This window comes from Lissotriton vulgaris, chromosome 9, assembly GCF_964263255.1.
Source record: "Lissotriton vulgaris chromosome 9, aLisVul1.2, whole genome shotgun sequence".
NCBI classification, from domain to species: domain Eukaryota; kingdom Metazoa; phylum Chordata; class Amphibia; order Caudata; family Salamandridae; genus Lissotriton; species Lissotriton vulgaris.
This window is the reverse complement of record NC_141697.1, coordinates 71,855,212-71,870,595: the sequence shown is the minus strand read 5'-3', so window position 1 is coordinate 71,870,595 and position 15,384 is coordinate 71,855,212. Positions and strand designations below refer to the sequence as shown.

The window sequence follows — 15,384 nt, the reverse complement described above, 5'->3', positions numbered from 1 at the left end:
AAAATTGGTGGGCAAACCGAGATCTTTAATGAAAGAGCTTAAATTGCATAAAATATTTTTTATACGCAGAGTGTTTGTGATCAAGTAAGTAAGCCAGAACAGATTTAATGCCACATTGTTCCTTGTTGGTAATTTATTTGGGGCCATGTTTTAAAAAACATTAAGGTACAAGTTGACTGCCGGACGCTACTTTGCATGACTCCACCCCTTTTGGGCCACCTCACTTGATCTCAATTTGGGGGATCCCAAAATAATTTGTTTCTATTTCCAGCACTGCTACAAACACAGGTATTGGACCGGTCAGCTGATCACCAGCACTGGGTTTTTTCCGCCCAAAAGGGTTTTTTTTTTTTTAAGTATCCTGTTCCTAAAAGAAACAATTACTGTTTAAAAACAAATACATAGTTCACCGTTTTGGAAGATACCAGGGGAGCAGTCAGTGGTTCCCACTAGGTCCTTCCCCTTAGGGTTACCTGGCACAATTCTCATGGCACCCATTCCTCTTCTGTAAATCGGTTACCACTTCCTTTGAGGTGCTGGTAACTGGTCAATGGTTTGTGACCACAACTGTATTTGAACATAGCATACTGATTTGCAATTAAATAAGAACTCCCTGTCTATCCCGATCGTGATTGTGATTCGGTATGCATTGTGAGGTGACTTGCCATCCTGCTATCCCATGATGTCAGGGGATGCTGTTTGATGGTAGTTCATTGAAACTGTCATTGGAAGATAGACCTGGACTGAGATCCTTTTAGCATCTGCTCCTGGTGAGGTCCACCTCTTATATACTTGTACCTCTACCTTCCTGCAGAATAAAGCCTCCTGCCAACGTAGAAGGTGAAAGCCTGCTTTCATATACCACATGCCACCAAACGTCCAATAATACAGGTCGCAAAATGGTTTAGACCATCTGACTCATTTTATATGCCCCTTCCCCAAACCACCCCAAAAAGTCAATTAAACTGCCAGCCCTCCCTCCCTGAGGGACAGGATCAAATACATAACATGTTTTTGTACCATAGCAACACACATTAGAAGAAGCAACTATCTTCTATGTGACTTGCATGAACTGCATCCCCGGTGAGACAAACTTGCAATAACAAGGAGGTGAATTACAGGTCAATGGTGAGGGCTCATTATTCCACCCTAGTCATCTGGTTCAAGAGAAAATCAAATGCTGATTGTATTTTTATATATGCTATTTTTTTTATCTGGTGTAATGATGTAGCTTACAAAATATGCAATGCTACAGCAATATTAAGAACGTTTAATGATCTATTTTTAAAAATTTAACTAACTGGTTGACTGTTTCAAAATCATGTAACGTGATAGTGCCAATAAGCACGTATATAGAACAGTTCACATACATAAAGGTATCTATAAAGTTAGATCTGATGTGTAAGACTTACTGTGATCGAAATCAATGTTCACATCATGGGTTTTGATAAGCAAATATGGTAGATTAATGCATTTTGCAAAAAAGGAGAGGCATCTTTCAAATTAGAAATCACAAAACCAAAGACTTACATGTCTGGGTGAAGAGGAGTCTGGTTGAACGCTCTGAGGAAGAAAAAAAACAACAACAATATGCATAATCAATTTAAAATCCTCAAGAACAGATGATAATGACAGTGTGTGAACCTAATAAAGTTCACCACAAAGAATAATTATAAATTCTCTATACACAAAATAAAAATACAACAATGCCTACACATTATCCTTACACAAACCTTCCTTTCCACTGGCACATCTATCATGACTGCATAGTCTCTGGATGGCCAGTGTCAATACACAGTTTAAATAGATGTTGTGAGGGTCCTCTCTTTAAGCTTACATTTTATTAGACTATAAATTACAACTTTACCTCTAAAATAAAACAGTATCCAATCCCGCTGAAAGACAAGAACATGATTTGTGAGTCAATTGGACATTTAAAACTATAGAGGAAGTTTTGAGTTCTATTTTAATTCTGTACATCTTCAACTGAGAACGTTTTGTCACAGAGGCAAGTTAGTGTGGGTTTTACTGTTAAGAAAACAGAAACAGTAGGATGAGTCACAGGCTACCCACGAGTGTAGGCATGCATAATCAAAATGCAGTTATGTTACAAAAAGTACCGTCTAGAAGCATATGTTATGCAGAACGCAAAACATTGTGTTTCTCTGTAGATGAGCAATTTATACAATCAAAAACTCCAACTAGTGAGGACTTCAGATGAGTCTTTTTCATTATTTGTGCCATTTGAAGAAAAAGGGGAGTGGGTAGTGGGCAGAATGGCTCTACACCTAACCTATGATCATAAGATTGACAGTACAATTAACATGGCAAAGTCAAGGGGGTGCCAAGTATTAGTGACTGGCAGTCAGGCCTTAGCCCATCAGTTATTCCTTTAAATTCTATGCTTTTGGAAACACTCAAGGAAATGTATGATTGGGTATCAAATTTGATTTGGACTGATTAGTGATTTTTAGTAGTTTTATTCCTTTTTTCTAACCTTAGTAATTAAAAAAACTGATATTGTGGTAAACAACGTTTCCTATTCCCAGCATCACTACTACTATTTCGTCTGAACCTTTATGCAATTATTATTGCCTTGTATGCGATGTTTCCTATTTAAAAGAAGTAAAATTATCAGTTCTGCCCCCCTCATTATGCAATATTTTTATAAGTGAAAAATGCAACCATACCTTGAGTAGAGAGTACTGACAACTCGCTATGACCAGACAGAACTGGAAGACCCAGATGTCCTTGAAGAAGCCTTCGATCAGAAGTATAGAGCCCAAGAATGCAACAAGCATAGCAAGGATGACGGCCAAGACGTTTTCAAGGATTTCACGATTCCTGCAGGATGAGAAAAGCAACTCTGCTCATTACACTTCAGTAACAGCACTCAAGTTATTTGCAATGCAATAGGTCTCGCATTAGGAACGTTTGAGCTATTGGTATTGTAAATGACATTTTTTATTTATGTGTTGGTTTTGAAAATAGCGAAATTAATAGCTTTGTCATTGACAATGCCAATAGTTTTAACTTTCGCAAATGTAACACCTATAGCATTTGTACTGCAATATGTGTTGTATTTATGTGACTTCGATGTATTGATATTACAAATAACAATGGCTTTTATTTTTGTTAAATAATTAATACTTAAATGAAAGTTATTGTAATTTATAATGGCAATAGCTTAAACTTTTGTAAATGACTCTTGTGAAGAGTAATTTATTGTGATGAAAATCCAAGAACAGAAGTGAAATATTAACATCTTTTTGTGACATTTGTAATAAAGCTTGAAACATTGAGAGAACATATTTGAACCAGTTGTTGAATGGTTGCACAGATTGATGCTGTGGTGGTGCTGAGTGATGCAATAGATGGATAGAGGGAGTGCGATCGATAGAGGGAGAGCGATCGATAGATAGATGGTTGTGTGTGGGGGGGGGGGTTTGTGTGTGTGGGGGGTTTGTGTGTGTGGGGGGGTTGTGTGTGTGGGGGGGGTTGTGTGTGTGGGGGGGTTGTGTATGTGGGGGGGGTTGTGTGTGTGTGGGGGTTGTGTGTGTGTGGGGTGTGTGTGTGGGGGGAGGGTTTTGTGTGGGGGGAGGGTTTTGTGTGGGGGGGAGGGTTGTGTGTGGGTGTGTGTGTTGGGTTGTATATGTGTGGTTGTGTGTTTGGGGCTGTATGCGGGTGGGGTTGTGTGCGTGTGGGGTTGTGTGGGGTTGTGTGCGTGTGGGGTTGTGTGCGTGTGGGGGGTTGTGTGTGTGAGGGGGTTGTGTGCGTGTGGGGGGTTGTGTGCGTGTGGGGGGTTGTGTGCGTGTGGGGGGTTGTGTGTGTGTGGGGGGTTGTGTGCGTGTGGGGGGTTGTGTGTGTGTGGGGGGTTGTGTGCGTGTGGGGGGTTGTGTGCGTGTGGGGGGTTGTGTGCGTGTGGGGTTGTGTGCGTGTGGGGTTGTGTGCGTGTGGGGTTGTGTGCGTGTGGGGGGGTGTGCGTGTGGGGGTGTGTGTGTGGGGGGTATGTGAGGGGGGTTGTGCGCGTGTGGGGGGTTGTGCGCGTGTGGGGGGTTGTGCGCATGTGGGGGGTTGTGTGCGTGAGGGGGGTTGTGTGCGTGAGGGGGGTTGTGTGCGTGAGGGGGGTTGTGTGCGTGAGGGGGGGTTGTGTGCGTGAGGGGGTTGTGTGCGTGAGGGGGGTTGTGTGCGTGTGGGGGGTTGTGTGCGTGTGGGGGGTTGTGCGCGTGTGGGGGGTTGTGCGCGTGTGGGGGGTTATGCGTGTGGGGAATAATGCGTGTGGGGGGTTATGCGTGTGGGGGGTTATGTGTGTGGGGGGTTATGTGTGTGGGGGTTGTGTGTGTGGGGGTTATGTGTGTGGGGGTTATGTGTGTGGGGGTTGTGTGTGTGGGGGTTGTGTGTGTGGGGGTTATGTGCAGTGGGGGTTATGTGCAGTGGGGGTTATGTGCATGGGGGGTTATGTGCATGGGGGGTTATGTGTGTGTGGGGGGTTATGTGTGTGGGGGTTATGTGTGTGGGGGGTTATGTGTGTGGGGGGTTATGTGTGTGGGGGTTATGTGTGTGGGGGGTTATGTGTGTGGGGGTTATGTGTGTGGGCGTTTATGTGTGTGGGGGGGTTATGTGTGTGGGGGGTTATGTGTGTGGGGGGTGGGGGGTTATGTGTGTGGGGGGTTGTGTGTGGGGGGGGTTGTGTGTGTGGGGGGGGGGTTATGTGTGTGGGGGGGGTTATGTGTGTGGGGGGGGTTATGTGTGTGGGGGGGGTTGTGTGTGTGGGGGGTTATGTGTGTGTGGGGGGTTATGTGTGTGGGGGGTTATGTGTGTGGGGGGTTATGTGTGTGGGGGTTATGTGTGTGGGGGGTTATGTGTGTGGGCGTTTATGTGTGTGGGCGTTTATGTGTGTGGGGGGGTTATGTGTGTGGGGGGTTATGTGTGTGGGGGGTTATGTGTGTGGGGGGTTGTGTGTGTGGGGGGTTGTGTGTGTGGGGGGTTATGTGTGTGGGGGGTTATGTGTGTGGGGGGTTGTGTGTGTGGGGGGTTGTGTGTGGGGGGTTATGTGTGGGGGGTTATGTGTGTGGGGGTTATGTGTGTGGGGGGTTATGTGTGTGGGGGTTATGTGTGTGGGGGTTGTGTGTGTGGGGGTTGTGTGTGTGGGGGTTATGTGCAGTGGGGGTTATGTGCAGTGGGGGTTATGTGCAGTGGGGGTTATGTGCATGGGGGGTTATGTGTGTGTGGGGGGTTATGTGTGTGGGGGTTATGTGTGTGGGGGGTTATGTGTGTGGGGGGTTATGTGTGTGGGGGTTATGTGTGTGGGGGGTTATGTGTGTGGGGGTTATGTGTGTGGGGGTTATGTGTGTGGGGGGGTTATGTGTGTGGGGGGTTATGTGTGTGGGGGGTGGGGGGTTATGTGTGTGGGGGGTTGTGTGTGGGGGGGGTTGTGTGTGGGGGGGGGTTATGTGTGTGGGGGGGGTTATGTGTGTGGGGGGGGTTATGTGTGTGGGGGGGGGTTGTGTGTGTGGGGGGTTATGTGTGTGTGGGGGGTTATGTGTGTGGGGGGTTATGTGTGTGGGGGTTATGTGTGTGTGGGGGGTTGTGTGTGTGGGGGGTTGTGTGTGGGGGGTTATGTGTGTGGGGTTATGTGTGTGGGGTTATGTGTGTGGGGGGTTATGTGTGGGGGGTTATGTGTGTGGGGTTATGTGTGTGGGGTTATGTGTGTGGGGTTATGTGTGTGGGGGGTTATGTGTGTGTGGGGGGGTTATGTGTGTGTAGGGGGCTTGTGTGTAGGGGGCTTGTGTGTAGGGGGCTTGTGTGTAGGGGGGTTGTGTGTGTGGGGGGTTGTGTGTGTGGGGGGTTGTGTGTGTGGGGGGGTTGTGTGTGTGGGGGGGTGTGGCGGGTGTGGGGGTGTGTGTTGGGGGTGTGAGGGGTCAGGGTGTGAGGGGTCTGGGGATGTGGGGGTGTGCAGGAGTGTGTGGGGGGGGGGGTTGTGTGTGTGCGTGGGGTTGTGTGTGTGTGTGCGTGGGGTTGTGTGAGAGGGTTGAGTGTGTGTGTGGGGTTTTGTGTGTGGGGTTGAGTGTGTGGGATTGTGTGTGTGGGATTGTGTGTGTGGGATTGTGTGTGGGGGGATTGTGTGTGTGTGGGGGGGATTGTGTGTGTGTGGGGGGGGATTGTGTGTGTGTGTGGGGATTGTGTGTGGTGTGTGTGTGGGGTTGTGTGTGTGGTGGGTTTTATGTGTGTGTAGGGTTGTGTGTGGTGGTGTGTGTGGGAAGGGATCGGTCAACCAATTCCTGCTGTTAACAAACATCTATTTTATTTATTGTTTTGCACTTTTATGAAGCACTTTGAAATCTGCAGGTGTAGAGTGTTTTACAGAGGTCGGTTTCTAGCTACATGCAGGAAGATAACACACGATCACGGACACTGACTTTTGGCAGCAGCTGCTACTGGTATTTCGCACACAGTCCTATATTGTAAAGGGGCCTTTCCAGGCGTTCGCCGCATGAACACCAGACCCACCCTCTGATCCTGGCGAGAGTATACCTCAATGCTGTTCCACCAAAGCGCACTACTACCAACACACGCTACAGTGGGCTGGGACCTACAGATTGTTATTGTGTGCCATATTGTAATAGTTGTCACTGGAACAACACTGTCTTTCTAATGGGTTGTTCAAAATGTAAAAATCTTTAATAAAAAGAGAAAAGTTTAACAAATAAAAAAAAAGAACGAACACCACCAGGCTCCAGTATCCAAAAAGTGCACAGTCCCCAAACAACGTGTGGCTGAAAAGATAAGGTTGAGACAGAGACAGAGAGAAGTGAAGTGAAGTGGAAAGAGATACAAACAGAGAGGTGGGCCAAAGAGAGATGAGTTTGAGAGTGAGGTGAGGCAAATGGGGCGAGATACCTTGGCACACAAACTCGACTGGTCATACACAAGGATTTTTTGGCCCATTTGATTTGTTTGTAGTCCAGAAAATGTTGTTTTAGTATTGTCTCACTTGTGCAGCGATACACACCAGAAGGCGATTTTATCCCATGCTTGCAAACATGCACACAGGCATGAGAAGTGAAGTTTTATGTGTAAAAGAAGCCTCGTACATGAGGTACAAAAAGAGATGCACACTGAATGGGGGAGACGCTTGCAGGTGAAAAAAGCTTGCGTTGTGCCAGATGCTAGGATGCATGTGTGTGAGATATAGGTACACATGAGCGAAGCACGATGTGGAGTGGAAAATGCAGACAAGCAAGGATCATAGTGAGATATACAGTAAGATGTATATGGGTGATGTTCAGAAGTGTGAGGTTTGAGATGAACACAGACACGAGAGGCCGAGTCAGATACTTGCAGATACAGTAAGTGTAGTGTGTGAGAAAATCTTACAAATTAATACATGGCACAAGAAGGTCGCAAAACAAAATAGTGCATGACAAAATATGTGGGAGACTTACAAACACATGAAACATTTTTTGTGTCATTCTTGGTACAGTGTGTTCTGTTTCTAAGCCTTCACCTACTCGAGGCTTCTTATGTTTGTGAGCAGAAGAGTAGGGTGAGATAAGCTCATTAACATGACAAGCATTTGCAATGCAATAGGTCTCGCATTTACACAAGTTTAAGCTATTGGTATTGTAAATGACAATGTCTTTTATTTATGTTTTAAAAACGAAAACACAAATAAAAGGCATTGTTATTTGCAATGTCAATAGCTCAAACTTGCGTAAATGTGAGACCTATTGCGTTGCAAATGCTTGTTTTGGTTACTCCGATGGAACCTAGCCCCTTTACTGCTTCTCTGACTGACTCCTTCTATTCTTCCCTAATTGCTCGCTTTTCAGGAATTCTTTTTTCTTTCCCAGGAAGCACTCCATAAAAACGTGTGTGTTTTACAGCAGTCTCCTTTGCATGGTAATATTTGTCTGTCTCCTGTATCTTTTGTTGATGGCAGTGTTTACCTCTCCTCGCTCTAATCGGGAAAACAAACTGGTCGATACTGGTCATGTCCATCTGTAGCACTTAAGACTCCCTCCCAAGTTAGGTTATCCTGTTGACTTACTACAGTTAAGTCTTCGCAGGGAATTATCCCATTGCTATTATTCAGCTTCTCGTCTGCCCTGATCGGCATCTGTGTGATCATCATTAAGTAAATGACGATTAACAAAACAGACTGGATTCTCCTTTACTCGAGATGTGTCTGGACTTCAGTTTCTTAGGCCTTGTTGGTGACAATAATGTGATTTATTTTGTGCTTCTCTTCAACAAAGAACTGTAGGTAAATTCAAGCTCATTCGCAAATCCGAATAGTGCCAACAAGCTGACCTAGTTACCCAAGCCACAAGAATAAGCAAAGCGTATTATGAATATTTACGTTTAGCTCAATAAACAGTATTCACAAGATATATGCTCCTTTTGTAACACGCATAACTATTGTGCTGTTTCAAAGCATGGTTTAGTGTGCTCTGGAATGCATGAAATGTTTAAATTCTGCTGTGCACTGAAAGGAACTTACACTTTTTCACTCTTTCAGACTTGTAACGTTACTAGTGAATGCGGTCACGAACTAGCCAGAGTCATGTGAATTATCACGGACCAGTGACAAAAATAAGCCATTTAAGATGTGTAGTTACTTTGCCTGTCTGGCCAGTGGGTGCATTTTCTGCCACTTAAACACTGTAATACAAGGCGATTGTCCTCAAAGTAAAAGACGCATTTCCTAAATGAAAAAGACTGTTTCCAAACCTCAGATCTCCTCCAGGGACATCACCGGCACCCCAAAGCATCACTGGGCGAGCCCCCGCAGGCGCACCCCCGCCGCGCTGTGCCCTGGTAAAGCGCCTCCATGGCGCGTGTCGCCTCTGGGCGCGCAGTCCATGAACGGACCCCAGCCCCCATGCACGGCCGGTCCGCCCCTCGCAGCCTCGGCTGAGGGCTCCGGCCTGTCCCCTCTCCAGCTGACTTCTGCCAGATCCTCTCTGCCGAAACGTGCTCACTTCCTCCTATTCAATTCCCCGAGAGCTCCGCGGTGCCGCTTCCTGTTTCAGTTTTTGTGGGGGGCAAAGAGGAACCGGGGGTGGGGGAGAAGGAAAGAAGGCGGAAGGCGTGAAATAGGACACAGAAGTGCCCTAGGAAAATATGCGAGCAAAAAGGGAATTCAGTGCTTCCAAGCCGTGATGGCCGTTCTGCTCACTGGCGACTAACTTTCAATGCGCCTGAGTAGCAATAAAAAAAAGGAAATATTTATTTTCTTGTAAGCACGGGGAGATGTGATGTGTTACGCAAAGAAGCCCCTCCCGCCCGGCGTCGACGACACTTTCGTTGCCAGGCAACGGCCCCACCGGCACCAATCCCAGCGCGGCTCCTCGTCTGACGTCAGAGGAGCTGCGCTCGGGATTTGTGAGGCTACCGAAGTTCCCGGGCTGCGGCGGTGTTTACGGGGAGCCAACTTATAATTGCCATACAATGCCGCTGTGGGAGGCGGCGGTGATTTCAGACAGGCACCATCTAGCACAGTGCCTTCACATGCGTAAGGGGAGAGGAGCCCGGTGAGTGGGGTTGAGGGTGGGGGTGTACGCGCGCGTGTCTGTTTGAGTGTGTCTGTGCGTGCGTGTGTCTGTTTAAGGGGGGGTGCGTGTGTGTATGCAGCGTGTGTCTGTTTAAGGGGGGGTGCGTGTGTGTGTGTGTGTGTGTGTGTGTATATGCAGTGTGTGTATGTGCGCATGCGTGAGTGTGGCTTGGTTTGAGAATGGCAAAATGAGGCACGGCGACGTGCGCGCTCACGAGGTAGAATCTCCAGCAGGAGACGCTCGCTCGTGACAGTCTGCTGTCCACATTCCCCTGAAAGTGGCGACATAAGTGTCGAGACCTAGACAGCAAAGCTTTGCTTTGCTTTCGTCTAGGCTCGACCTAAAAAACTAGTGTGAGATGCTAACAAATAAACCTTGTATGTGACATACTGTGTGTGATTTAACCACACACGAGAACCATGGTGTGATTTACTCACAGAAGTGTACAGGGTGAAACACTCACAAACATGAGCAGTCAAGACATATAAACAAAGAGAAAGCAGCGGATGGATGTGAAGGTGAAGTGGCTGTGGTTGGGATAGGGTGCGTGGGAGGACGGCGCGATTGAAAACACAAGCACTCGGGTAGGGTGCTCAAACAAAGAACCAAGCTCTCGGCATTGCGTGGCGGGGGGAAATGGTCTGATGCAGCGAGGCTTCCGCAATCGGCATGGCTACCAGGCAAAGTACAGGGCATGAAAAAGAGACTAATGGATAAAGCAATGCACACGAAAAGAACGCATCGGAAAGCGATGTAAGGATATTGTGTCCACACCCAAGATTACTGTGGTGTTGGCAGGTTTGAAAATCAGAAACCTTCGTGCAGAATGCAACAAAGTAATATGCTAGTCAGGATGAAGGAGAGAAAAAGTGTGGGGGCAGGGGGCAGAGAGTGGTGCAGCAGCACAGAGACTGAAGCTAAAAAAACAAGCTCTCGGCATTGCTGGGGCGGGGGAGCACATTCCTTTGAAGTCTTCAGAGCGGCCGCGGTCGCTTTGATGTTCTTGTCTTGCTTTGTGGGAGGGGGAGCGAATTCCTGTGCACGCGCCTGGCTCACATGAACTGTATGCGATCCGCAGTGGGTAGACTTTTGAAAGCAGCTTATTATAATCTCGCCTATCAATCCCTTCGGATTAGAATAGGCGAGACCTAATAATAACATGTCTATAACCTGATGTTCATGCAGGACGAGAATATACATCTGAGTATATAAAAATGCAGCTTCTATTTTCCAAGCCATGGTCCACATAAACCTTTAGAGATTACCCTTCATAATGAACCTCCATAGCACAGAGCTCTCGTTGGGATAGGGGAACAGTTTGGCCTGTACGGGCATGCTGAATAGTGGCAAGTAGGGGCTGGGAAGATGTGGAGGTTGTGTCAGTGGTTGTGTGGCCTAAAAAAGGTAGATATGCAATGAATGTGTGGTATATTACATATATTATGCTAGGTGTCTTGGCCACTACATGCTATTGTGACACTCTTAAGGAAGCACCTGATACCTTCACACAAGCTATACTGTGCAGGGTGACATTGTGGCTACTGGGAGGAGTTGCACTTTCCTCAGAGTCGAGAAGGAAACTTACGAAACCAAATAAACCTTTGATGCATCTAGTCATTGACATAACTAATGAAACCTACTTTCTTAGAAAGAAGACTTTACACAAGGAAGGCTCAGCACAATGGACTGATCACTGAACAATGCATAGTATTTTGGGGAAATATGGCAAAACCTATCCTTATTGAATCACATATTGTCAGCTTGAAAAGTGTGGCGCGAAAGACGCCAATGCATCATGAGGTAGTCAACAAAAAAGCAAAAAAAGCTCCTCTGGTTCAGTCTTCATCTAAGACAAGTAAGTGAGGGATCAGAGAATACAGTAAAGGCCATCTCGCAGCCTAATACATTGCAGAAACCAAAGAGCAAGACACTGTATTGAATACTATATTAGTGTTCCTGCTTGGGGAAGTAGGGAAATGTCATTCAAAGGTAGACAATCTCTGGGAATATTAGATCCACAGGCTCCCCACGTAAGGGTATCCTCAAGACCAGCGTGTGTGAGTTTTTAAATATATTTATTGGTCCTGCTGTGTCCATATTATGAGGCATATCAACTATGAAACAACTAGCCTTTCAGTCCTGGTGTCTTTCTTCAGAATATACTTGTAACAAAGTAGAGATAACAAGACTCCTTAATGTATGTGCAAAACCAAAAAGGAGGAAATACCTAGGAGTGTCTGTAGGAAGCTGGCTCTGTATATACTATACCAAAATGAGGTATAGTGTGCACAGAGTCCAGTGGAACCCCAAAGGTAGACAGAGGTAAGGAAAATGCTACTTACCAGTATGCATCTGTTCTTGGCATGTAGAGCTACAGAATGACATACTTGTGCATAGATCGCCATTTGTTGTTGGGCCCGGATGATGGCAGTTTGTTAAAGAAGTCTTTGTAGTCACGAGATAGGTGACTCCTCTCTTAGACAAAAGTCCGCATGGGCATCAACTCCATCTTTAGATTGGTTTTCGCCATGATGGGAAATGAGGGAGTTTGTAAGAAAACAGATAAGATGTCCATGTGTAATGTTTCTAAGTATGATAACACTGGAACAGATAAAGGTTCCGGGGAGGCGGGTGGGCGTATATGACATTCTGCAGCTCTACATGCCAAGAACAGATGCAAACTGGTAAGTAGCATTTTCCGTTCGAGGCATATGACCTGCAGAATACATACTTGTGCATAGACTGTATAGCAGGGCTCTCCCCTAGCAGTGGTCACCTGTATCTGTTGCAGTGGTTTGAAATACTGTTTTAAGAACAGCCTGACCTACAGAAGCTTGTTGTTTTGCCTGCACGTCTACACAGTAGTGTTTGGTGAAGGTGTGGGGCGTAGACAATGTTGCTGCTTTACAAATGTCATCTAAGGGAATGTTCCGTAAGAATACCATGGAAGCCCCTAGTTTGCGTGTAGAATGCGCTCTAGGGGGATTGTTGATGTGCGTTTTGATTTCTGGTAGCATATTTGAATACATTTGACTATCCACCTGGCAATCCCAGCTTTGGAGATGGGGTTTCCTTTATGAGGTGATGAGAAAGCTACAAACAGTTGGTTTGTTTTTCTAAAAGGTTTAGTTCTGTCAATGTAATAAAGTATAGCTCTTTTGACATCCAGTGTGTGAAGAGCTCTTTCTACTACTGAATCAGGTTTTTGGGAAAAAAACAGGTAATTCTACAGATTGGTTAAGATGGGAAGCAGAGATTACTTTAGGAAGAAATTTTGGATTTGTTCTAAGAACCACCTTGTTATTTGTAAGAATGGTTCTTGTTTGTTCAAAGCCTGGATCTCACCTACTCTTCTGAGAGGTGATTGCGACTAGGAAAGCTACATTCCATGTAAGAAACTGCAGTTCGCATTTGTGTAGAGGTTCAAATGGAGGACCCATGAGCCTAGTAAGGACAATTTTAAATTCCACACTGGAGAGGGTGGGATTGAGGTAGGAATTATCCTTTTAAGGCCTTCCATGAACGCTTTAATAGCAGGTACCCTAAACAATGACAAATGTTGTCCGTTTTGTAGGTAAGCGGCAAGGGCAGAAAGATGTAATCTTATGGACGAATACGCTAGATTACATCTTTGTAGATGCAGTAAGTAGAAAATTATGTTTTGAATGAAAGCATCTAGTAAGTCAATTTTGTTGTTATTGCAGTAAATGACAAATCTTTTCCATTTGGCTGCAGAGCAAGCTCTAGTAGTTGGGCGTCTAGCTTCTTTAAGAATGTTCAGACAATCTGGTGGGAGGTTGAGGTAACCGAACTCTAGGACTTCAGGAGTCAGATTGCTAGGTTCAGTTGAGCTGGATCTGGATGCCTTACATCTCCATGGTTCTGTGTAAGAAGCTTTGGGGAGAGGTGTAGTTTTTGGTGTGGAACTACTGAGAGTTCCAGAAGTGTTGTGAACCATGGTTGCCAGGCCAATGTTAGAGCAACTAGGATCATTTTGAGAGACTGCTGTTTGAGCTTGCGTACTACTAATGGAATGAGTGGGAGTGGCGGAAAAGTGTACGCAAATCTGCCTGACCAATTCATCCATATCGCATTGCCTTTGGACAATGGATGTGGATACCTGGCGGCGAAGGTTGGGCATTTTGTGTTTGCGTGTGTGGCGAACAGATCTATGTTTGGATGGTCCCACATGTGAAACAAGAATTTGCAATGCAATAGGTCTCGCATTTGCAAACAGCTTGAGCTATTGGAATGTTAAATGAGAAACCTTTTATTTATGTGTTGGTTTTGAAAACTGATAAATAAATGGCATTGTCATTTACAATAGCTTAAACTCTTGCAAATACGGAACCTATTGCATTGCAATGCAATAGGTCTCGTATTTACGCGAGTTTGAGCTATTGGCATTGCAAGTAAAAATTCCTTTTATTTTTGTTTAAGTTTTCAAAACATAAATAAAAGGCGTTGTGATTTACAGTGCCAATAGCTTAAACTCAGTAACTGCGAGACCTATTGCAATGCAAATGCTTGTTTTTTCCAAGGCAGCACAGCAACTACATTTGCAATGAAGAAAACACAGTGCAGAGCCATATCAACTAAGATCGACCTGCTGCTGCAATCCTTGTCTGAGTTGGCCTTCTAAGGCTGCCTTGCACAGCACAAAGCCTCACATGATGATGGAGAGAGAGTCTGCACTAGCTAGCATTGGATTTGTTCTGGAAGCATGCCCTTCCAATACAACCTCCTACGCCTAGACAAACTCAGAAGGATCCCACACACTGGATGTGTGGTCTCCCGATTCAGATCACTTTCCACTAAGCTTTCGAAATTGACTGAGGGTCTGATTTTGAGTTGGGTGGTAGTAGACGATGCTCTAACTAGGACTACTGCTTTTACTATAGTAGAGGCAAATTAATCTATGAACTCTGCTCCATGTGATGATTGAACCCATTTTTCCAATTTGTTTTCCTTATTTTTTTCAGATGTTTTGCGATTTTGCATTTTATGAGAATGGTTTGCATGTGGGATTCTACTTTTTTTTTTACTGTACTGCTAATTGAGTGCTGTGTATTTAATTTCCTAATATTTTCTGATAGTAAATCTTCAGTTTAGCCCTCAATAGTACATTTTGGGACAGGGACACCAATAAGGAATTTTTGTTTTTCTTCTGCACAGTCCTTCTGGAAAGGCTTTGTGGAAAATTAGCCTTAGCTCATACAAATGTCTCCAGACACCTCACCCTTTGCCCCCCTCTCCTCCCAGGCTTAGCTCACATGAATGTGTCTTGCTACCTTATCCTTTGACCCCCAGCCTTAGCTCATATGAACATTTCCAGCACTTTGTTCTTTGCCCCTTCTCAGCCTTAGCTCATATGAATATATCTGGCCACCTTTCACCTTGCCCCAAGCCTTTTAGATAGATTTCTTAAGGAGAATGTATCAAAAATTATAAAACATTAAATGAACAAGCAAAACAAACAATTAATTTATGTTGTGACACCATATGCAAGAAAACTCATTTATTCTAAGACAAACTGAATAGGATTCTGACGGGATTAGCCAGCTGAGTGCACGGCGCAATCTGCATCAATGAACTATTGTCCAGTGATCTCTGCGGGCCTTAGATTGCGGTTGACTTGGAATGCTCTAGGGCCAGATTTACCGTCTCTGGAACTGGGGAATCAGATTTGAGTCTGAGCATCGGCTCAGCATCCTGTGATCCTGTGCAGTTCAGTGTGTAAAATAAACTAAAACAAGCTTGTGTAATATAGCTGGGGCTCATGTAAAGCACTACGCCTTTGTGTCGAGTTTGTGTTATATAAAATTGC

The 15,384-nt window shown here is 45.3% G+C and overlaps 1 protein-coding gene across 3 annotated transcripts in view; it reads right to left on the bottom strand.

The window, feature by feature from the left end:
• Positions 1 to 15,384, bottom strand: part of PCNX1 (pecanex 1) — a 580,339-nt gene that overhangs the window by 301,330 nt on the left and 263,625 nt on the right. For all 3 annotated transcript variants that reach the window (XM_086937052.1, XM_086937051.1, XM_086937053.1), the window contains exons 12-13: positions 2,691 to 2,844; positions 1,531 to 1,563 (exon numbers count right to left, since the gene is read on the bottom strand). In XM_086937052.1, coding sequence (XP_086793178.1) covers positions 1,531 to 1,563; positions 2,691 to 2,844 — 187 coding nt within the window. The remainder of the gene's footprint in view (positions 1 to 1,530; positions 1,564 to 2,690; positions 2,845 to 15,384) is intronic.